At 41.8% G+C, this 25,252-nt stretch overlaps 1 protein-coding gene across 1 annotated transcript in view; it reads right to left on the minus strand.

The window, feature by feature from the left end:
• Positions 1 to 13,813, minus strand: part of TSPAN5 (tetraspanin 5) — a 125,635-nt gene extending 111,822 nt beyond the window's left edge. The window contains exon 1 of the mRNA XM_075285899.1: positions 13,242 to 13,813. Within this exon, the coding sequence (XP_075142000.1) occupies positions 13,242 to 13,322 (81 nt within the window). The 5' untranslated portion in view covers positions 13,323 to 13,813. The remainder of the gene's footprint in view (positions 1 to 13,241) is intronic.
• Between the last annotated feature and the right edge of the window lie 11,439 nt (positions 13,814 to 25,252).

A 25,252-nucleotide genomic window follows, 5' to 3' on the forward strand; every position in this document is an offset into this window, starting at 1 on the left:
AGTGGAAAAAAGAAGCCCGGCAGTCTGCATAGACCACCATTGTAAAGGGGCGGATTTTGAAGCGAAATCCGCTGTCAAAATCCGCCCCTTTGTTCACGTGTGAACGAGCCCTAAAATTAATAATGCCCTACTCCGCAAGGTAACAATTTCCTCATTGTGCCCCCTGCATATTAACAGCTCCTCTTGTGCTCCCCACTATGTAATAGTGCTCTCCTTGTGCTGCCTGCAAGATAACCAATGCTCATCTTGTGTCCCCATAAGGAAATTGTAGTCCCCACATAAGCAATAATGGCCCACCACAAATAGGCAATGGTCACCCCACATAGGTAACAGTCCCTCCATATAGGTAATAGTGCCCACCCCTCACAAACCACCCAGGGCCCCCTTTGCCAATCTACTGCTGTCTGCTGTACTGAAATCTATAATTGCCTTCTCTCTAGAGTGCCATTGTGAATGCACCCCTCTGACTAAGGGGCCCAGTCACACATGCAACTGTTGTGACCCATATAGTTACACCATCACATTTCAGAATTTGAAAGGGAACACAATACAAAACAATTGATGCATATTTGTATGAAAGCTTTATTCTATGCATTCATAAGATTAAAATATTTTAGTGCTTAAAACGTTAAAAACATTGAACTCTGAATCTTAGTTTTAGAACAGCCTTGGGTTTCTTCCATAAACTGCACCAAAACAACTAACTAAAATTAATTGTATGTAGTGTGGTTTATAATGTATGAGTCTGCAGAACAATAGTAAATGAATCGAATCACTGAAATCCCATTCTTTCTCCCTAACACTTAGGAATAGCTTTATGAAAGGCTATTCTTCTCCTACCTTTACATGTCTTCTCCGCGCCGCCATTCGGTAGAAATTCTGTTTGTTTTTTTTTGTATGCAAATGAGTTCTTTCGCAACACTGGGGGCGTCCCCAATACTGCGAGAGAAATATCCAGCGACGCCTCTCTCCGTGTCTTCTGCCACCCTGGGTTTCAAACTTCTAGGCATGCACAGTTGGCTCTCACAATAAGCTGGTGTAAGCGGCCACAAGAAAATGGCCGCGGGCATGCGCAGTCGGCTCTGCCCGAGGCCTAGAAGTTTGAAGCCACTGCCGGAAGAAGATGCAGTGAAGAGGACATTCCTGAAGAAGATGGAGGCGGTGCTGGAGAGTTCTCTTGCAGCATTGGGGGCGCCCCCAGTACTGCAAGAGAACTCATTTGCATACCGGGATTTTAACCGAACGGCGGGGTGGAGAAGACATCTAAAGGTAGGAGACGAACGGCCTTTCTTAAGACTATTCTGACGTGTTAGGGAGAAAAAAAAAAGTTTTTGATGGTAGAATCCCTTTAAGGCTATTCCCATGTGTTAGGGAGAGAAAAAAAAGGGATTCCAATGATTGGATCCCTTTAGATGCACAATATGTGATACAGACTGACTTCAGTACTCCTCTTTCAGTGTTGTAACAATGGCTTGGCATGTCTCAGGAATAATCCCAGACAAAGATGGTCACTAGATAACTCTTGTGAACCAGAGACCTTCCTGTGTCCAGAAGACAAGTTGCAGCAAACCGCTGCTGTGAGAGAATTACTTGACGCATAACCATATCCCATTTTTGAATTAAAGGAGCGACAAAATCCAGCAATTTCTAGAACATTTCATCTGATATGAACAAGTAATTACAATAGTCATCTGAAATGTTTTCCCTTATCTCTCCTAGCAATGGCATGTGAGACAAAGACTTCCATTGTTTCAGCAACTGCTTTGAGCACATACATCTTTAGCAACTTTGAAGGTCGATCATAACTCTACAGCTCAACAACACGCATGAGTATCTCCAAAGCCAGTCAACGTCTTCCCATGAGTGACATTGTAATCCAAACCGAGATTCAGAAAACACCATGAACAAAATAGGCGACCAGCCTTCACAGAACATTGGGGGATATTTTTCAATTCCTCCACTTTTTAGTGTAAAGGAATGATATTGTGGCACACAATTGGTACTAGGCGCCACAATCCTCGCCACGTTGCGTCCCTGCAGTCCTGGCCCAACATATTCATTATAAGGCCAGTTTTCTGGTATGAGTTATAATCAAAGTCTTTGCCAGTGTCTATCTGGTGATGGTCTCCAATCTGGCGCCGATGTATGAAGAGGCTGATACTGTTTTTTGGGGTATGTCCTGACATGCATTCAAGTAGACTCAAGACATCAGAAAACACAGTTTTCCAGGATGTAAAAATGAATAAATAATGTACATATTGCTACTTACCTTACCAGTTCCGCTACTGTGCACTACTGCTGATCCTTGTGTGAAACCTACCACTTGTGTAATCCCACTATTGTACACTGACATCACATCAGCTGACCATGGCAACCAATTACTGGCCACAGTGCTGACATTCTGTCCATGGTGATGTCACCACTGTGTAAGGGAGCGTTCACACTACCGACAGGTAGTGTCCGCTCCTAGTGTCCGTTCAAAATCTCTCACGGACATTAGGAGCACTACATGTCGGGTTTTTCTGTCCACTTGAAAAGTCGGACATCCTTACAAGCGGACAGTGAAGGAAGGGCATGGAGTGCAAAAGAACGCACCCGATCGCCATTTAAATAAATGACAGGTGTCACGGACACAGCTAGTGTCCGCTCTTAATGTCCGTGAAAGATTTTGAACGGACACTAGGAGCGGACACTACCTGTCAGACACAGACGGTAGTGTAAACGCCCCCTAAGTGATCTGCTGCCACAGTCACCTGAAAAAGGCATCAGTATATTTTTGTCTGGGTGACAAAAAAAAACCAAAACATGACAGGCACACAGGGCATTTACTGTAGTGTACCTGCCTACTTATATAGTGTCATTCTTTCACATAACGTTACATAACTAGGAAGACATGTCATCCAAGAGTCTTTACACCTTCAAGAAGTCTTAATATATAAAGATTATCAAAGGGTTATTTCTATCTTATAAAGTGATGGTATGTCACTAGTATATTCTGTCATATTATGATTTGTGGGTGTTCATCCTCTGGGAGCCTACTGATCCTGAGAATGAAAGCAGCATATTACTGGTGTAGTCTAGCATCACCTTCTACGTTTTTACTAGAGAGCAGCACTCCCAATCAGACAGCTATGCAGCCAACCCCATACTCTATGGAGGCTAGTGCACCATGTAGTGAAGCGCAGCTACAAAATTCTGCGGAAAAAAATGTAGTAGAAACGCATCACGTTTTTTTTTCCGCAGCATTTTTCATTGTATTTTCTCTAAGTTTTGTGCTATGTATTTTCTTCACTTTTTAAACCTATAGGGAAAACAATAGCGTTTCTGCAGGTATAAGTGATATGCTACAATTTTCAAAAACGTGAGAACTTTTGAAAGCGCAACTTTTTCAAAATGGATTTTTTTGTGTGGATAGGATTAGCTAGAATCTCATTCACTTTGCGGGTATTGTAAAACTTAACGTGAAGCTTTAGACAAAAGGTGCACCTACGGATCGCTGAGGCAGCCAATCTTATGCCAGTCTACCCAAGGACAGGGCAGCTGAGTTTCTGCTATTCTGTATTTGCAGAAATACAACCAAAGAAAGCATCTCACATTTCAAAGGTGATCTTATCACCAGGTAACAACAGAAATACACAATGGTAGCTGCCCTGATTTCCTGGCTCGACTGTGTGGTGAATCAGGGAGCAATGTGGCTGAAGAGATCTTCTCAGGATGGACCAAGTAGACCGGACAGTAGGTGGTAAGATATTGGCAGCAGTGGCATAAGATCCATAGGTCTGTGGTTAATGTGCGAAAGAAGTTTGTGTTGTAGTCATTTACAAGTTTGGAAATCTTATGTGTTCATTTACATTGATCGAGCAGTACCTTCTGGAGCAGCTAAAGGTGAACTTAGGTAGGCTAAGGATAGGTTAGGCACAGAAGGTAGGGTGGGTTGGGATTTCAACAGGGTTATTTTGGAATTCTGCACCTTGTGTTGACTATTTTGAATACCGGTAGTTGTTAAGGGTCTGCGTACCAGTCTTCTGTAGTATGTCTGTGCATAGTCTGCTGGATCAATAAAGATTAAAATAAAGGGAGTTGCTGAAAATGCTCTATAATTTGCCAAAAAAAATCACTAATATTTTGGCCCAGACTAAGGCTTGGTTCACATCTGTGCATGGGTTTCCGTTCAAGGAGTCCGCTTGGGGCCCCCCCCGAACCAAAAACTAATGTGCATAAAAAAGTGGTTACCTTAGGAAACCTGAGGACTCCATAGACTGTAATGGAGTACGTGTGGTTTCTGCTCAGTTTTGGCATGAAAAATGTGTAGGGAAAAGCTCTGTTTGCAGCACTTTTCTCTCCACATTTTTGATGCGAATAGGAGAACGGAATGGCCCAAAGGCAGGTGCAAAGTTCATACTGGGTAAGGCCTCAAGCACATTACCGTGTGCACTGTCCTTGTATTAGCCATGTTTTTCACAGTTAAGACACTGACCTATTAATTTTCATAACCCCATCCAAACAACTGTATATTTTTATGGTCCTGTGTATAGAGTCGTGGCCAAAACGCAGGACTTTTCCTCCATGTTCTGTGCATGTAGTCTAACTATTAGACAAGATTAGTAAATCTACCCCAATGAAAGGGATACAGCACTACACAAGTGCTATGGCCCCTTTATTCTCAATATCTATAGTGGTACCCAATATAGGACCCTCACTGATAAAGTGATGGTGTATCTTAGCGCTATGCCATCACTTTACAAGATGAGAATAACCCAGAAGCAGCAATAGACATACATTATAAGGCGAAAAGTATTGGGCTGCAGCCCTTAGTACACATTCACACAAACATGCCATGAAAACAGCCATGAAAAATCCCTTAGACTTAAGTCTAATGAAAAACGTGTGAAAATGACCCAGGAAATGGCATGTTCTATTATATGGAACGGTCACGTGGAATAGTGTGAATAGATTTATTAATGGTACTGTGTACAGGAGATTAACCTTTTCGCTGCCAAGGTTCTCTGGAAATTTTGCACCTCCAGTAGCCAGAGCAATTTTCACAGTTTTGAGATGGACAAATCAAACCTAAATTGCAACATTAAATAAGCATCCAACCCCCCCATACCTATATATTTTCTTAAAGTAGACACCTGCAGCATTGTCAGAATGCCACTTGGTACTGTATACGAACAGGCACCTTCATGCAATTTTGATTTAAAGTGAATGTTTTATGAAAAAATGCAAATAAATGTATATTAGTTGTTAAAAGCGGAAACCAAACAAAAAATTAAATGCACCAAACCTCCTAAAAATAAGAGTTCAACATGTGCAGAGTTCATACATATCACTATGGCCTGAACCCGCATGCACGTGTCTTCAGAAAATCGCTAGAACTGGAAGGAACAAAATTCTGCTTTGAAGCTGGAAATGTTAAAAAAGTATCATCCTATAAAATGTAGGGATTACACACCATGAAAAGTAAGTGAACCCCTAAACCCTATATATTTTTTGAAAGTAGACAATCTGAAGATTACAAATGTCTTAATGGGTCATCGATAGCCACATCCACCTTCATGCAACTTTGCGACCAACACAATTAATTTTTTGAAAAAATACGCTAAAACACATATTTGCACCTAAAACTCATGTTCAATCTCACATTCATATACAAAATACTTCTAAAATAATAGCTTATGGTGTATACAATGTGTATATATACTATATGTACCGCAAACATCAACTACAACAAGAGCTCGGACTCCCAAAAACACGAATACAGAAGACAAGCAGGATTTTGCTGTTGTTCACTAATATGTTAAAAAGCTATACTGCACCTACCAAACTGTGACTGTGATACCAAAATCTAACTTTTTTCAGAGTACACAGCATACCGTATATAAAACACAATTTAATAGTTTATATATACAACCACCTTCATTCAACTTTGCCGCAAACAGAGACTGCTAGCAAAAATTGCACAAAAATTCAAATTTGCCACTAAAGTGCGGCTCAAGAAATCCCTTTCTGCAAACATAATGTACTGTACATAAAACTGCAATATGTGAGGAGTTCATACATACCACACATGTATATATTTACAGGGGCGGGTGTTAAAGAATCGCCAAAATCGCAGAAATGCGCCATCCCATTTTGTGCATGCAAATTAAATAGGACTTTACATAAAAATGTTATTTTCCATCCCCCTATAATAATTTTAGCAATCTATACGTTCATCTCTAGTGATAATCGTTATTACTATTATTTTAGTGTGTAACGGACATCACTAGAGGCGTATTTTACTGTAGAAAGCTCAGGTATAGACAGGACAGGGATTGGGTGAAATGTAAACTTTATTTGCGACTTTATGTATATGTTGTGTAAGTGTTTGGTGCGACTTTTTTTTTTTGACTTGCGACCTGGACATTGGTAAACGTCTGGGTCACAGTGCCAACAAACTTCCTGGTTATGTTCAGGAGGTATAACATAAGAATACCCCACTAGTAAAGCTCAGAGGGGGAATTACATTATACCTGTATGTGACAATCAGAGACAAATGTATAGCATACGCTCTGATTGGCAGGAGAAGGGTTAATAGGGACAATAGAGTTCCTGCCACCCCCCTCCTGCTGTCACATACAAGTTATGCAGAGAGAGAGATTGTTTCTGTGGGACACTTTGAAGCTCTATATCTTTGGACTGCATCAACATATCTTGATGCTTTCAATTGCATTTTAAAGAGGAGAATCTCATCTTTAAAATGATATCAAGAACTCGATGATTGGATGTACAGTTTTGGAGAAATTCACTGTTGAAACGCTGTCGGGAATTGAGATTTGCAGTTGGATCTCAATGCCAAATAGTGTTTTCAACAGTGAATGGCTTCAAGACTGTAAGTAAAATCATCAAGTCCCTGGTATCATTTTAAAGATGAGAGTCTCTTCTTTAAAATGCATTTTAAAGCATCAAGATATGTTGATGCAGTCCAGAGATATCGGCATTAGTAGGGAGGACGTACTTACTGAAGTGCCACCTTGGGAGTACGTACAGTGTACGTGCCTGGCAGCGAAAGGGTTAATACAATGACTTGGACATGGCCGGAGAATTCTAAGACTAAGCACTAAATCACTGAATTCAGACCATTACCACAGATGTATAAAATCCAGCACCTAGCCATGTAGCCGGCCTTTACAAGGACATGTGAAGGAATGGCTCAGTCTGAAGAGCTCATTGAATCATGGTTCTATAATGGGATAACACTGTTACAATAAGTCAGCTTGTGAAATTTCTTCTCAACTAGATATTCCACCATCAACTTTGAGGGACATAATTGAAAAGCGGAAGTGTTTAGGAACAGTGGACCAGTAGACCACATAAAGTTACAGGGGGATTTGACAATTGCTGAGGAGCAAAGGGCACAAAACTCGCCAAAGCTCTACAGACTCACTGGGGCCGATTTATTTAAAATGGTCTGAAAGCAAATCTCCCTTAGGACACGCTGTGATTTTCAGGACTGTCACGTTTTTGGCAATCGCAGTGTGTCAATTATACCTGCGGAAACACCGGCGGGTTCCTCATATATAATTGAAGCCGAAAGTTTCCTCTGCAGACTTTCTGTATGAAGTCCTGCGGGAATAATCGTGATGCATTGCCGCCATGTATTTTCCCCACAGATTTTTTTTTACTGGGGCCCGCTACATGGAGCCTTATCCTTAGAAGACTGATTTAAGAAATCTGTCCCAATAATTGCAGATTTCCAAACTATCCTCTGATATTAACATCAGGATAAAACTATTTACTGGGAGCTTCAGGGCATTGGTTTCCATAGCTAAGCAGCTGCATGAAATTCTTACATCACTAAGCACAATGCCAAGCGTGGGAGTAGTGTCAAGCATGTCGCCACCGGACTCTGCAGCCGTGATAACATGTTCTGTGGAGTGATGAATCACACTTCTCTAGCTGGCAGTCTGTCTGGGTGTAGTGAATACCAGGAGAGCATTACCTACCTGTCTGCATTGTGCCAACTGTAAAGTTGGTGGAGGATGGATAATACACCACCATACTTCCAGGGGGTTGGCCTAGGCCCCATACATTCCAGTGAAGAGAAATCTTAACGCTTCATCATACCAAGACATTTTAGAAATTCTTCCAACTTTGCAGGATCAGTTTAGGGAAGGTCCTTTTCTGTTTTGTGCACAAAGCAAGATCCATAAAGACCTGTTTGGATGCATTTGGTATGGAAGGACTTCATTGGCTCACATAGAGCCCTGACCTCAAACACATCGAATACCTTTGGGATTCAGCAATCTTTTGTGTATCGTGTACAGATTTTTTTTTTTTAAGTCAAAGATGAAGCAGTCAATGTGCCCTGCAATAATTGTAAGGATGTCAACCCCTACATGAAAGCCATATAATATCATATATTTCTTCATTACTTTTTTGTGCAAAGATTATTCTTCTCTGTTGGGTACAACTTTTAGCTGAAGACAGAATTCAGAGTCATCTGCACTAAGCAAGATTTGTGGGTCAGAGGATGTCCCTCACATAGCCCAGTCTAAATCAGAAGCCCATAGAAATCTGCCCAGCCTTGTGGAAATGCACTAACGCCTACTTTACCATGTTCAGCCGCCATATCATACTTTACTTTTCTACTTGCTTCAAGGTACAAAAACAAACTGAACAGGCAAAATGCAGCCCTCCGACTAGGCTAGCTCACAGGCCAGACACTAGAATGCCATGCCTCATGCTTTCCCCCTTATTGCCTCCATGAGGGAGTGGGTTTAGATAAACAGCATTTTAAACATTGCCTGTGTCAGGCAAATATGCCAAAGGAGCCAACCACAGCACAGGTGGCGGAGAGTGGTGACCCCCAAACTAGAGCTTGTGAGACAGACTATCTGATCCAACAAAAATGTCTGACCTCTTCGAGATGAATGGGCAAAAATGCAAAGACACATCCCAAAAGGGGAGATGCCTATGGATTTAGCTTAGTATGGCATTTAATACGACATTTGGTGAAAAACAGTCAAGAAACATTTTTTCAGTTTTTGAAGTACAAAACTATACTCGATTGACTGTAATAAGAAGAATTGCATTGTAAACATAAAGAAAAGGTGGTAGGCATAAATTCAGCCCATATAAACTTTTGAATACATCTGCATAGACATTTTGCTAACCAGAAATACCCTTTTGGGGTTAATAGCACACTCTGTTGTGTAGTACTTAGCACCACAATAATTCTCAAATCTATTCATTACTGAAAATTGCAAGTGTATTTTTGGATTTTCTATACAAATATACAGAAAAATGATCTGATGTAATAGGTTCCTATTGACTGACCACATAAATAAAGGACTGAGCCTACACATTGCGGAAACAAAACGTTTTTGACTGCTGGGTTCATTCAATCTCAAACACACAAAAAGACACTTGTAGCAAATTGTTGTGTTCTTTAATTAATATTCAGAAGACTGGGGGAGATTTATGAAGACTGGCACTTACAGGCTGAGGCCACACAGGATGGGAATGCCGCGATTTGCCACCAGAGGGGAAAATCGCAGCATTTTACAGTCAAGGTAAAGTGTAAGGGATTCTAGCAAATCACAGGCCCACTCTGCGGTAAAAACCACGACACTGTTTTGGAAATGGCAGCATGTCAATTATACGGAAATGCCAGCAGTTTCCCCATAGGTATAATCATAACAAAAAGTCAGCAGAGGAAAACTCCACGAACTTCCTGTCTAAATTTTTGCGGGAAGAACTGCGAGGCGTTGTTGCTGTGGTTTTTCCCGCAGCGCTATTTTGCTGCAGGACTTCCCGTGGGGCCTTAGCCTCAATGTCAGTCTTCATATATCCTGTGGCGAAGGAAGGTACACTTCACTTATGACGAGACTAATGCCTTGTCCTAAATCAGATGCACCCTCTACTTATATCTAGTGTAGATTTCCGGAATCATTTACACCAGCAATCTGGCATAATGTATCATAAAACAGGTTGGATTTGTGGCACTGACCATGCCATGCCCACTTAGAGGAAAGTGACAAGGGTGGCGATTTCACTTACATTAATTATTGCTAGTACACGTGACACAATTTTGCAGTGATCCCAGATCCCGATGTAGCACTGCCTTCATCACAAGTAATGCAAATGAATGTATTGCATTTCAATTAGCATGTAGCCATGACATGATCCAATGTTTGCAAGAAAAACATTAGGTTTGGTCGTCTTTGCGTTTACCTTTAACATAAATTAAGTTGGGAAATCATTGGATGCATGAACGTACGTATAGTCCCTACATATGGCATAAACAATGATAGAAGGATTGGCTCGACCAGGCTTTATGTATAAAACATAACCTTTAATCCATTATATTTAAAAGCGGTGATACAGACATCGTGGTGGAGTAGAGAAAAAAAATAGTGAGTTAAAACCGCATCCTGGCTGACGCGTTTCGAGATCCTTATCTCTTAGTCATAGCACACTCCCTACATATGTACAGTAGCTGAGTGACACTATATTGGGCTACATGGATGGCACATAGACATCTGTGTGCCACCCATTCCTCCACCGGCCATTAACTGATTTCAGTGAGTCCAGCTCATGAAAATTCACAGCTGTGTGTATGGGGCCATAGAAATGAATGGCGGTTACGTGCATAAAATTAGTTTACAATTCAATTGCAACATAACAGACGTTTATTTTATTAATATGATAGAGAAACTTCTCGTACCCATTCGTTGACTTCCAGCCTGCTTAGCAGACTCTTTGCATAACATTGGATTACAATTATGCCTAATTTCCACAAAACTCATAAATGCATTCAGCGCCTTATAAATAAATGATAACAAGTGTCTGTCACCAAGAATTGCCCCAGTTTCATGACAGCTGCTGGAAGTGTATCCTGGACTACAGAAAACTCTAACAGGAATCAAGGCGCAAAAAGCTCCCCTCCATAAATAGACTCGAGATGGAGATCACGCTGTTCTCGCTAGGTTTCCTTAGCAATGTACGGTGTAATGTGTTTAGCCATGTTTTTCACAAGCTATTTTTTTTGTTGTGCCTTGCCTAGATATGAGCAGGTCCTGTATCATAAAAATTGGTGAGCGTTTAAGCAAGACAAATGTGCATATTAACAGGGGGGGTAAAAAGGGGAAAGCTCTTGGCTCAAACAACTTTCATCTGGCAGAACAGCTGACACTTTTATTAATATAGCAGCTGTACCAAAAATATCATATGTGTTTAGTTAAAAAGGTTTTCAGTTTTCTGACGTCACCATGGTAAAAGATTCGCCAGAATTTGACTAAAAATTAGACATTTTCACTAGTGTTCTAAACTGTATTGGAATTACAGTATGTATGTACTGCTAGGAGAGCTGCGGACTTGATAGGCCAAACTGCCGACTCAGACGCCTCTATTTATCCACAGCCTGTCCCCAACTCCACAATAAATAACTGATAGCCATTGTCAAACAGACGTAGTAAAGCTCCTCTAAATCGCAAAAACAACCAATGACGATATTACTATGAAAGTAAATATGCATCTAGTTATACTATGTCAATGGTTGTGTAATATAATTTAAAAGAATTAATCATTTTAGGTAGAGGCTGGTGTCCAACTCTGACTCCACCAAAACCAGATTCCCAACTCCAACTCCTTAAGGCTAAGGCCCCACGGGCGTAAACGCGCTGCGGAAAGAACCATGGCATGAACGCATTGCGTTTCTTTCCGCAGCGCTTTCAACAGAAAGTTTGCAGAGTTTTCCTCTGCGAACTTTCTCTTAACATTATATCCACGGGAAAGCCGCCGGCGTATCCATAGATATAACTGACATGCTGCGATTTGCAAAGCCGCAACGGCTTTGCAAATCGCAGCGTGTCCACGCTGAGATTTCTTCCGCAGAGTGGCCATGGGATTCGCATGAATCCCATCCCCTTTGCTTGCACTGTAAAATGCTGCTATTTTTCCCGCAGCGTCTCCGCTGCGGGCAAAATGCGGCGTTTACATCCCGTGGGGTCCCGGGCCTAAGGGTCCATTCACACTGAGTTTTTCGGTGAGGATTTTGATAAGGAAAAAATCCACTTCAGGAATTAGGAAATGGTTTTTTGAAGCGGTTTTTGAGGCTTTTTTACTCTTTGTTTTTTTACGTCCAGCACAGTGTATGGACCTTGAAAAAGCCGCTAGCGGTTTGTAATGACGGCCGTAAATGACGGCCGTAGATTACGGACGTCTTTTCCTATAGAACTCTATGTAAACTTTTTATGACGGCCGTAAAAGACACACAAATTACACACAAATGACGCCTGGCGTTACTCTGTGTGAATAGAGCCTAACACTACTGTATAAGGGATTAAACAAGTCTCATCCACTTGCTGCCACTGAAGCCTGCAGCACAAAATGGCATCTGCTCTACAGATATTGAACTCACAATTATTTTGGTGGCAACGTGTGGCCTTGAACAAAAGGAAATTTTTGGAAAAATTTCAATGTAAAAAAAACCCAAAAAAACTATAAGGCGCCATTCACATCTGCATTGCAGTTTTTATGTATAGGAGCCACGTTACAGACACCAGCGGTTCCAGAGGGAGCCCACTGACTTATAATAGTGTCCATCAACGTTCCCTTATTTTTGATGTTATGAATAGTACCAAATATTGTGCTTTTGTTTTCCTTAAGTACAATGGCATATAGCCTAAACAGGTAAGGAAGCAACTTCAATAAACTTTAATTACCATGTTACCCATGTTCTTTACACACTGGACAGTAGACGGATGGTAGTCTGGGCACACACAGCATCCTATAGTACTATGATCCTATAAATGCAGTTCAGATGACCACAATCAGTGCGGGAAATGTGACTATATCTTAGAACGCGTTTTGGGGCTGAACACCCATCCGAATAAGCCCCTTACTACCAGATTGCTATGTCCCCAGTATTGTAGTTGCATTAAGTCAATGTTTTCCTATTCATAGCACAACAATACATAGCAAGAGTCTTGCCAAGCCTTGGCCTATAATACCGGTAAGTGTAAGACTAAGCTACAGGTTCTTGATCCTATAACCCCAGATGACCAGAGGGGACCGCCACCATAGTCCTTATACAATATACTGCAATCTCAGCCATTACACCCACAGAGGGATATGGCTATGGACACAATGCAAAGAGTTTCCAGTCCTATAGATAGACTATACATATGTACATAGATTAGCCCTCCATCCCCCGAGGCTTATACTGCCCCCCAAGTGCAGAGAAAGCCACTTACCCAGAAGATGACATTGAAGGCGAATATAAAATACTTGATGCAGCAGCTGACCTCTGGTCCCTTGTAATGCTTGCCGGACATTGTGCGGGTACATGAAGGCAGATCCCCGAGCTGGCTGCGGGGAAGATCAGGACTCAGAGCCCGGGAAGGAGCCAGGTGGAAGCCGGAGTGCCAGGCCTATAGCCCGGGGACTTCCAATGACTGTGTCTTCTGCTTGCTGTGTATTCGTGTGAGCGGGGCTTCAGTGACAAGAGCCCGTGCTGTGGTATTGCAGTATGCTGCTGGCAATAATAGTGTGTACACTGTGGAGAGAAGACATCATCCGTGTATATGGAATGGGATGGAGGTAGTAGGCAGTATGCGCCGACAATACAACAGTGTGTCTGGGTCACTTAGCCATGCAGAGTGGACGTCAGTTCATGTTATGCCCTGGGTGACAGCTTAATCCTCCGTCCGTCCCGCCCTCCCCGGTGATGTCGAGCTCCCAGACTGATAGCAGCAGCAGACAGAATAGCCGGCTTCCTCCAGCAGACACTCCTTCCATCCAGTCAGTGGGCTTCTCCTCCCCTCTGTGTGCCTCAGCCCCCTCCCCTCATTACTATACCTCAGGGTGATATACATCCGTCATCCACATGTACTGTGCTCATGGCTATGCCCCAGTATACAATGCTGGATGCTACTAAACAATATTTAGCCATATGTCCCCTCCATCCACAGTAGGATCTAGTAAGTAAGCAGTCAGTGTTTTATATATCCGCTTGTATTGTCTTCATCACTATGTCTCATTATGCAATGGTGGATGATACAAAATAAGATATATATAAAAATGTACGTCTACCATATGGTACTGTCAGACATCCCCTCCTTCATTTCTACCTGCGCCTGAGTTTCTTTTTGGGTCCGCTGGGGACCCAAAAAGAAATCTGATCCTCTTAAAAAGCAGTTACGGTAGGTTACCCACGGAAACACGCAGACCCCATAGAATATAATTTAAGCGGCTTCAAGGACAAAAACCCCTAATGGAATCCAGGCGCAGTTGTGAACCTAGCCATGGTAAGTATACAGTCAGTGTATAGTGCTGGTGATGTATTATACACCCGTGATCCATATGTGCTGTCTTTGTCGCTATACCAAGCAGCGCTTTTCTCTCCATGGACTCCATTATAGTCTATCGTTTCCGCGGATAACCGCTTTTTTAGGTTTCTGTTCGGGGGTCCCTAAGCAAAACCCCAGAGCGGAAACCCAAATGCAGGTGTGAACCTAGCGTCACAGGTAGAAATAGCCCCAGAAAGGATGCTGAGCCCAGGAAAGGTGAGTATAAGTACATTTTTATTTTTAGTCACCTCCCTTGGGCTGGCATCAATTGGAAAGGGGCCTGACACTAGCCAGACCCCCTTTCCATTAACAATATTCCCCTTTCCAGGTAAGCCTGGTTCCCCGACTCCTATCATGGTGGTCTGGGGCCCAAGCCATTTCCATCTGGCCAAGGGTCCGTTATCCCTCCAGACCTGGTAGCGGCCGCACCACCAGTGACAGCAATCGTTACGCCACTGCATACCGGGCAGTTTTGTGCTTCAATAGTTAGCACTTTTTTAGCTTACAGTCTTGGATTTGAATCCAGCCAAGGACAACATCTGCATGTAGTCTGTATGGTTATTCCCATATTTGAGTATGTTTCCTCCCACACCAAAAAGACATGTAGCAAGCGATGCAAAAATGTACATTTTTTGTTGAAAATATGGGCATGCTCCAAAAATTTCAACTTTTATCAATGCAAGGCAGTGGTCTGATTAGTTGTGGGGTTTAAGGGGCTTGTGCATAGATAGCAAATGTTATTTGTGGGCTATCTATCCTTCACAAACCTATTAATTTGCTTCACTGAGCCCGGGGCTTCAAAACGAATAGGTATGTATGGGGCCATCATTAGAATATACATTCCTTCTAATAAAATCCTGCCCTTAGCAATTTCCATCATATATCTTTTCTAAATGATGTTTCTTCTGCTTCTAAAAAAAAATATCAGATCATGCAACATACGTTAAAGGGGCTCTATCATTGGGAAAAGTCATTTTTTACTAAGCACATACTTGCATAGCCTTTAGAAAGGCTATTCCACACATACCTTTTGTAGGTTAATCGCCTCAGACACTTCCGGTGCTCACTGGAGGCTAATTAGCATATGAATAAAAACTGACTTATTCAAAAACTACTGAGGGGATTAACATACAAAAGGTATGTGTGGAATATCCTTTCTAAAGGCTATGCAAGTATGTGCTTAGCTAAAAATGACTTTTCCCAATGATAGAGCCCCTTTAACCGGTTAAGGACCGCTGGCCATAAAATTACGGCCAGTGATCCTGGTCTCTAAAGACTGGCCTATTGTAAAAATACGACCGGTCTTCAGAGACCCCTTGGCGAGGGGTACCTAACCCCCCCTCAATAACGTCCAGTCGGAACTGAATCCGACTGGATGTTTTAATCCTTTTTGATTACGCTGTGAAACATCACAGCGCGATCGAAAGGGATCCGCCGACAATATTATCAGATCGGCACCCCCCGTGGTGAGATCGGGGGTGCCGATATCAGTAAAGGGCAGCCTGGGGTCTGGCCAATGTCCCCAGGCTGCCCGGAGCCCCCACATATCTGGTGATCCTGCCAGGACCTTCTGACATCAGGCTGTGCGTCTACACAGCCTGACATCCTGCTACGGTATGCAATGTGAGACACAATGCTGTGTCTCATATTGCATACTATATCTGCAATCAAAGTATTGCTGATTGAAGCGTCCTAAATGGAAACATGAAAAAGTGAAAAAAATAAAGTGTATGAAAAAAAAATAAAGTTATAAAGCCCAAAAATCCCTATTTCTCTATAGAAAATGAATTATATCAAAAAAAGCACAAAAAATTAATAAAAACAATGCATATTTGGTATCGCCGCGTCCGTAACAATGTGTACAATAAAACTGAAATAATATTTAATGTACATGGTGAACGCCGGAAAAAAAAACAGAAAAAACTTGCCGGAAGTAATGATTTTATCGCCATCTCACCTTACAAAATATGCTATAAAAAGTGATCAAAAAGCCATATACACCCCATAACAGTACCAATAAAAAGCGCAGGTTGTCCCGCAAAAAATAAGCCCTCAACCAACACTGTCAACTGAAAAATAAAAATGTTATGCCTCTCAGAAGATGGCGATGCAAAAAACATTGATTTATGTCCCCATATGTGTTTTTCCTCTGCAGAGTTAGTATCGCATAAAAAATAATATAAATGAGGTATCACCGTAATCGTACTGACCTGCAGAATAAAGACCACATGTTACTTATACTGTACGCTGCATGGTGTAAAATTAAAAAGGTAAAACTCAATGCCAGGATTTTTTTTATTTTTTTTTAATCCAGCAAGAAAGAATTAATAAAAAGTATTCAATAAGATGTAGACACCCACAAACGGTGTCATTACAAAATGCATCTCATCCCGCAAACAACAAGTCCTTATATGGCCACATCACCAGAAAAATAAAGAAAATATAGCATCTAACAATGTGAAGACAAAAGTCCGCAAAAATCGCCAAATTATTAGAACACAACTGACTGCGTCATGTAGGGAATATATAAGCTGTGTGAGCGAATATCAGGGACACTTTTACAGTTTATGAGGGAAAAGACACCAGAAGTGACCCCCAGAGTGACTCCCCCAATCATAGGAGCTACTGGGACATAGTAGGGAATGCGGTGTTTACAATGTTCTTCGCACAGCTTACATATTCCCTCTTCACCATCCGCTGTGCAGTCACGTTCAGGATACTAATACTCACTACACCCCCTGATAAATTCTTTGAGGGGTGCAGTTTTCAAAATGGGTTCACTCATTTGGGAAATCCACTTTTCTGGTACCTTACAGGCTCTACAAACATGACATGGCGTCCAGATACCAAACATCCAAATCTGCACTCCAAAAGCCGCATCGCGCTCCTTCCCTTCTGTGCCCTGCTGTGTGCCCAAACTGCAGTTTATGCCACATATGTGACACTGGTGTAGCCGGGATAACGTACGTAATATCATATGTGGTATAAACTGATATTAGGGAACATGTATGACACTGGTGTACCCAGGATAACATACGTAATGTCATATGTGGGTATTAACTGATATTAGGGCACAGCCGGACACAGAAAGGAAGAAGGGTTTTTGGAGCACAGATGGATGGTTTTGGATGCCATGACACTTTTGCAGAGCTGAAACGCCAGTAAAGTGGAATCCCCTGATATGAGACCTTATTTTGGAAACTACACCCCTGAAGGATTTATCCAGGGGTACAGAGAGCATTTTTAACCCCCAAGTGTTGCTATAACTTATTATCCATAAATGAATACGAAGCTGATTGTGAAAGGTGAAAATGACCATTTTTCCAGGAATACGTCAGTTCAGTGCGTAAAATGTTGTGCCCGACTTGTATCAGAGATGAACGCTCTGTAAGCTGTTGTGCCCGGGATACCCGCTTAACAGTTTTTGGAGTGTCTCTGCTGACATAAATAGGGCACAACATGTTGCTCGCTATGCCACTTGATAAATCCCATCGGTGGGGTAGTGTCCAAAATGGCGTGACATGTCTGCGGATTCCACTTTATTGGCAATTCATGGGCTTTACAAAAGTGGCATGACGTCCAAAAACCAAACTGTGCTCCAAAAACCAAATTAGCGCTCCTTCCCTTCTGTGTCTGGCTATGCCCAAACAGCTGTTTCTACCCACATATGGCAAAAGTAAATTATCCGGGGTACACCAGTGTCATACATGTGGGCATACACCGCCATTTGGGTACACAGCAGGGCGTAGATGTGAAGGAGCGATATGTGCTTTTGGAGTGCAGATTTAGATTCTTCGTTTTTGGACACCATGTCACATTTGCAGAGACCCTAAAATTGCCCCTACAAAATGGGGTCACTTCTTGGTGAATTCCAGTTTACTGGAACCTCCAGGGCTCTGCAAAAACAACATGGCACCCAGAAGGTCCCTCTAAATCTATAGCCCAAAAGTTAAAAAGCCCACTGCTCCTTCCCTTCTGAGCCCTGCTGTGTGCCTAAGCAGCAGTTTACATCCACATATATAATTTTTTGCCCCCCAGGATGGTCCACTAAATAGTTTTACGAGTGCAGGCCTCTGACAACACAAAATGGGTGCAACGTATTGGGCACCGAAATAGCATATTTTTTAAAAATATCAATTTTCTTTTTGTGCATTAATTTTTGGGAAGAATTTTAGGCTCAAAATGATAATATCCCTTGATTCATTCCTTGACAGGTGTAGTTTCTAAAATGGGGTCACCTTTGAGGGGTTTCCATTGTATTGATACTTTAGGGGCTCAGCTAATGCGACATGGCACCAGAAAACTATTCCAGCAACATCTGCCCTCCAAAAGGCAAATAATGCTCTTTCCATTCTGAGCCCCGCCATGTACCCATACAGCAGATTATGACCACATATGGTGTATTGCCGTGTTCAGAAGAAATTGTGTAACAAACTGTGGGGGATTTTCAATTTTTTAACTACTTGCAAAATTAAAAATATGGCGCTAAATGGACGATTGAAAAAAAAGTAATTTTTCATTTTCATGCCCCAATGTTAATAAAATCTGTGAAACAGCTGTAGGGTCAAAATGCTCACTATACCCTTTGATATGTTCTATGGGGGGTGTAGTTTCCAAAATGGGGTCACTTTTAGGGGGTTTCCATAGTATTGGTCTTCTAGGGGCTCTGCAAATGCGACATAGCACCTAAAAATTCCAGCAAAATCTGCCATCCAAAAGCAAAAACCCTTGATGAATTCTGTGAGGGGTGTAGATTCTAAAATGGGGTCACTTTTGGGGGTTTCCATTTGTTCTGGTACTCTAAGGGCACTGCAAATGAGACATGGTGCCTGAAAATTATTCCAGCAAAATCTGCTGTTCAAACACCATGTGTCGCTCCTTCCCTTCAATGCACTGCCATGTGCCCAAAAATCAGTTTACACCCACATGTGGAGGATTTATGTGCACGGGAGAAATTGCATAACAAAATGTGAGATGCATTTTCTCCTTTAACCCTTTGTGAATGTGTTAATTTTAGGTCTAAATGAATGTATTAGTGAAAAAAATGAAATGTCTAAATTTCACCTCCATATTATTTTTATTATTATGAAATGCTTAAAGGGTTAACAAACTTTCCAAATGAATAATTTAAGGGGTGTAGTTTTGAAAATGGGGTATTTTGGAGGAGGTTTCTATTATATAGGCCTTTATAATTCCTTTCAGAACTGAAGTGTTCCCTAAAAAATTAGTTTGGGGAATTTTCTTGTAAATCTGGAAAATCACTGTTACACTTGTAAGCCTTGTAAAATCAAAAATAAATTAAAAGACAATCAAAAGATGATGCCAATATAAAGCAGAGATATGGTAGATAATATTTATTCATGTATTTGGGTGGTAAGACTGTCTGCCTGAAAGCAGAGAATTTCACATTTTGAAAATTGCATTTTTTTCCAAGTTTCCATCAAATTTCCTAGTTGTTTTATAAATAAATACAAAAATATTGATTAGTGTTTACCACTAACATGAAGTATAATGTGTTACAAAAAAACAATCTCAAAATCACTTGTGTAAGTTGAAGCGTCTCAGTTATTGCCATTTAAAGTGACAGATGTCAGTTTTGAAAAAAGAGTCCTGGTCTTTAACCCCTTCCCGACATGCGCCGTAATAGTACGGCGCGTGTCGGGTCTGTAACTATGGCGACCGCCCGGTAGCCGGGCGTCCGTCATAGCCGCCGGGTGTCTACTGCTTTAAGACCGATCGGAGGCATTAACCCCTCCGGCGCTGCTGTCAAAGGCGCCGGAGGCGCATGGGTGCCGCCATTTTGGCAGGGATCGCCGGCTCCTGGAGCATGCTCCAGGGCCGACGTCACGTTCCCATGACAGCCGGGAGCCTTGTTAAAGGCTCCCAGCCGGTCTGCAAATTCTCTCTTTTGCAGGCTGGTGTATACAGCCTGCAAAAGAGATGATGATTTTTTGCAATGCATTGCAATGCATTAGCATTGTAATGCATTGCATTAGTGATCAGACCCCCTGGGGTTCAACACCCCTAGGGGGTCTAATAAATGCAAAAAAAAAAAAAAAAAAAGTAAAAAAAAATATAAAAAGTATTAAAAGTTCAAATCACCCCCCTTTCCCTAGAACAAATATAAAAGTAGTTAAAAACTGTGAAACATATACATGTTAGGTATCCCCGCGTCCGAAATCGCCCGCTCTACAAATCTATAAAAATATTTTTCCTGTTTGGTAAACGCCGTAGCAGGAAAAATAGTCAAAAGTGCCAAACCGCCGTTTTTTTCACTGTTTTAATTCTGATAAAAATTTGAATAAAAAGTGATCAAAGCAATAACATTTCCCGAAAATGGTAGAATTAAAAAGTACACCCAGCCCCGCAAAAAAAGACGCCCTATGCATCCCCGTACACCTATGTATAAAAAAGTTACGGCCGTCGGAATATGGCGACTTTTAGAAAAAAAAATTTTTAACACCGTTTTGGAATTTTTTTTAGGGGTCAAAATGTAAATAAAACCATATAAATTTGGCATCCCTGGAACCGTACCGAAACACAGAATATAGTGGACATGTCATTTTGGCTGCACAGTGAACGCCGTAAAACCAAAGCCCGTAAGAAAGTCGCAGAAATGCATTTTTTCTTCAAATCCACCCCATTCTGAATTTTTTTCCTGCTTCCCAGTACATTATATAGAATAATTAATGGTGGCATCATGAAGAAAAAATTGTCCCGCAAAAATTAAGACCTCATATGACTCTGGGAGCGGAGAAATAAAAAAGTTATGGGGTTTAGAAGGAGGGGAGTCAAAAACGAAAAACGAAAATCAAAAAATGCCATCGGCGGGAAGGGGTTAAAGGGCTATTCCCATGATGCTTGTTCACTAACCTGCAGGCTGTTGTGCTCTCTTCACTTCCTGCTTTTCTCAGCACATAGGTGGGCGGGGTTTCACTTGCACGGGATTGGTTGTAAATGAATTACCACAGTGTGAAGCTGATGTAGCAGAGCTGGATTTGAGTCAGTTTGCATTACATACAGAGGTAATGGACTCCCTATCTCAGCCCTTATCAGCCAAATTCAATTAAACCAGCTGATAAGAGCTCAGTCTACTGTGGAGATCGCTGCCCAATATGTGTCCAGCTGTCACCAAATGAGGGGAAGATGAAACTCCATGGACTCCCAACACCCGCCCCCCCCCCCCCACCATACCAACCATTCCCTCTGGCACCAATAAAGCTCTTTTGACTTGTCTTAATCTGATTGGATGATGAGAAAGGGAAATTCTACATCCTACTGGGAGAAGAGAAGTTGACTGTGGAGATCGCTGCCCAATACGTGTCCACCTGCCACCAACTAAGAGGAAGATGAGACCCCAAAGACTATTATACCCCAAATCACCAACCCCCCCCCCCCCCCCCCCATACCCACCATTTCTCCAACCCCAACTCTCCCCTACACTTTACTTGCTTTGGCAATGCCAAATATCTATTCGGACGTGCCAATAAAGCTTATTTGATTTGATTTGATGTGTGGCATATGTGCCGAAGGTACTGCCATAGACACAGCTCCTGTGCTCATGAGATTACAACGCCATACTATTACAGCACTGAGCGTTAACTACATGTGCAACATAATATTGGGAAGGGGTTAAAGTTATTGAGAAACTGCAGAATTTGTTTGCCTGTTTCCCTAAATCCCATGGAGGTAAATAGGAGTTCTGGAAACAGCATAGCTTGCTTCCTAGGTTATAACCATTACTACTATTGGTTGTGCCTCTATGGGACTTATGGAAACAATTGAATTTGTTCAGCTTTTTCCATAGCTCACACAGAGGTAAATAGGAAACAGAAACAGTGTAACTCACTTGGCTGTGCTGTTTCTATAACTCCCATTTTCTGCAATGGGAGTCATGAAAGAACTGTGTTTCTTCACTCTGCTACATTGTTCCTATAAATCCTGTTTATCTCTATTGGAGTTATAGAAACAGTCAAGTTTATTTAGCTGTTTCTCTACTCACACAGAGGTAAATAGGAGTTAATAAAACAGTATAGGTCTCTCTGCTATGCTGTTTCCATAACACCTGTTTACTCTACCTCTATGGAAGTTACAGAGATACCTAAGTTTCATTTAAACTTATTTATTGTACCTTTATGAATGTTATGGAAACAGTCAAACAAATTGATTTCCAATAGAGGTAGACAGGAGTTACATAACTAATATAGCTCACTCTTCATAACTTCTATTTACTGTACCTATATGGGAATTACGGAAACAGCAAAATTCATATTCCCACAAATAGGAGTTACAGAAACAATGTAGCTGTCAGGAATGTTGCTGCTTTAAGGTTGCCGTGTCAACAAGTTAGCAATTGTTATTGCTTCTTTAAGGTTGCTGTAGCGACATTGGGAAGCTTCCTCTCCTGACCTTCAGTCTTTTTCAATCAGGGCCTGAGCAAGCTATAACCCTTCCTTGCTAAGGGTTGGTTCACATTTGTCTTTTGTATTCCGTTGGCGGAGAGTCCACATGGAGACCCCCTGAACGGAATACAAACGCAATTGCAAGCGCTGTGCTGTCAAAGCACACGGATCCCATAGACTAAAATGGGGTCTGTGCGCTTGCCGCGCACTGCCCGCACGAATTATGTCCGCATGATCTGTGCGGGCAGTGCGCGGAAAGCGCATGGACCCCATTATAGTCTATGGAGTCCATGTGCTTTTACAGCACAGCGCTTGTAATTGCGTTTGTATTCCATTCGGGGAGTCTCCATGCGGACTCTCCGCCAACGGAATACAAAAGACAAATGTGAACGAGGGGTAAACTAGTGTTGCTGGTAAAACTTGTAGTACTCCAGTTTGATTGCTGTCCTTGCATTGTTCACATCTATACTGATCTCTGGCTACATTCCTCGATTCCTTACTGTCTTAGGGTAAGTTCACACAGAGTTTTTTGGTCAGCATTTTGAGGCCGTATCCGCCTCACAATCCTGACCAAAAAGATGTCTCCCATTGAAATCAATGAGAGCCGGTCAGTTCTTTTTTCGGTTGGTTCCGGCTCCCAGAAAAAGAAGCGAGATGCTCATTCTTCAGACCAATTCGCCTCGCAATTTGGCCTGAAGATACTCCCGACTGGGCCCATTCATTGGGAGCGGAGTGCGCGACTGGATGCCGATGCAGTGCACCGGCATTCAGTCGCAGCTACCGGTTTTTTGGTCCAGAACCTGAGGCAGCCTCAGGTTTTGGGAGTTGGAAGAGCAACTGGGTGTGGGAGTGTCATTCTGGGGAAATAAATTGAAAATTGTGAATTCTGTTGAGCAATTAGCAATTGTGTCAGAGCAAAATAAATAGACCAAATCTTTAACCCCTTCCCACTGCAGCCATTTTTTGATTTTCAATTTTATTTATTTATTTATTTATTTATTTATTTATTTATTTTATTTTTAACTTCTCTCCTTCCAAAAGTATGTTGGGTGTAATGAGATGGTAGGAATCAAAGAAAAAACTCATTTCCAGAACTTACCCCCCAGACGAAGGCAGGCGTGCTGAAAAGCGCGCGTTGGGTGCGAGCTGGCGGTTCCTCTTATTGCCCCCCTACTTCTACTTATGTGGTTTATATCATGGGTAAGCTGTACTTCCATTTATTAATATGATAGACCTGCTGTTTAACCTCTGCTGCCGCTGATTAAGTCTTTTACAATCTACTTTGTGCCCATTTTTTCTTGTCTAAAAGTACTCAATGCTTACATGTTGTTATATTATTTCACTTTTAGCTTAATTGTGTTTTTGCCTTATTGCACTTTGCACTATATATACTATAGGATAAATTTGTCCTCCTTTTGGTAGCATTTCTATAATCTGGCCTTATGTTTTAGCTTACCTTGCTGGTTTATGTGGTACATATATATCCTGTTTACCACTTACGTGTAACTACATCTAATAACTATCCTGGGCAGTATTGGACTCTTTGCTGTGCTCTTTTTTGTACATTTATCTGTGTGTTACTCGCATCATCTATTTTGTACAACTTTTTAATGTGATACTATTAAAGTTTGTATATTCCTATTACGAGTTTTGGTCTATTTTTGACCTTACTATTCTGAGTGTCTGTATACCTATTTCTTTGTTTTTTCTCATTTCCAGAACTGCAGAGTGTTGGGCTGGTAGCAATGGAGGTCCAGACAGAAGAGTTGAAGGCACGGCAAACCTACCTTTTTTAACCTGTTCCCGACACCGACGACGGGTGTTTAACTATGGCGGCTGCCTGGGAGCCGGGTGGCCCCCATAGCCGCCGGGTGTCTACTGTTTTAGAAAGTAGACACCCAGTGCTAATGCCCCCAGTCGGTGCCTGCACCGATCGGGGGCATTAACCCCTCTGGCACCTCGGTCAAAGCTGAACAAGGCGCCATTTTCCCGACAGCGCATGGGCGCCGCCATTTTGCCGGTGATTGCCGGCACCCGGAGCAAGATCTGGGACCGAGATCGCGTTGTCATGACAGAAGGGAGCCTTGTGAAGGCTCCCTGACCTGTCGTTTAATGGATTCTATTGTAGGATACTCTATGTAGCCTGAAATAGAAGAGCCGAGTTTTTGCAATGCAATAGCATTGTAATGCATTGCATTAGTAATCAGACCCCCTGGGGTTCAAGACCCCTAGGGGTCTAATAAATGCATAAAAAAAAAAAAATTCAAATCACCCCCCCCCCTTTCCCTAGAACACATATAATAGTACTTAAATACTGTGAAACACATACACATTAGGTATCCATGTGTCCAAAAACGCCCGCTCTATAAATCTATAAAAATATTTTTCCTGTACGGCAAACATTTTAGCGGGAAAAAAAGTCAAAAGTGCCAAATCGATGTTTTTTCACTGTTTTGCCTCTGATAAAAAAATTTAATAAAAAGTGATCAAAGCAAAAGCAATTCCACAAAATGA

This window comes from Leptodactylus fuscus, chromosome 1 (genome assembly GCF_031893055.1).
Source record: "Leptodactylus fuscus isolate aLepFus1 chromosome 1, aLepFus1.hap2, whole genome shotgun sequence".
Classification (NCBI taxonomy): domain Eukaryota; kingdom Metazoa; phylum Chordata; class Amphibia; order Anura; family Leptodactylidae; genus Leptodactylus; species Leptodactylus fuscus.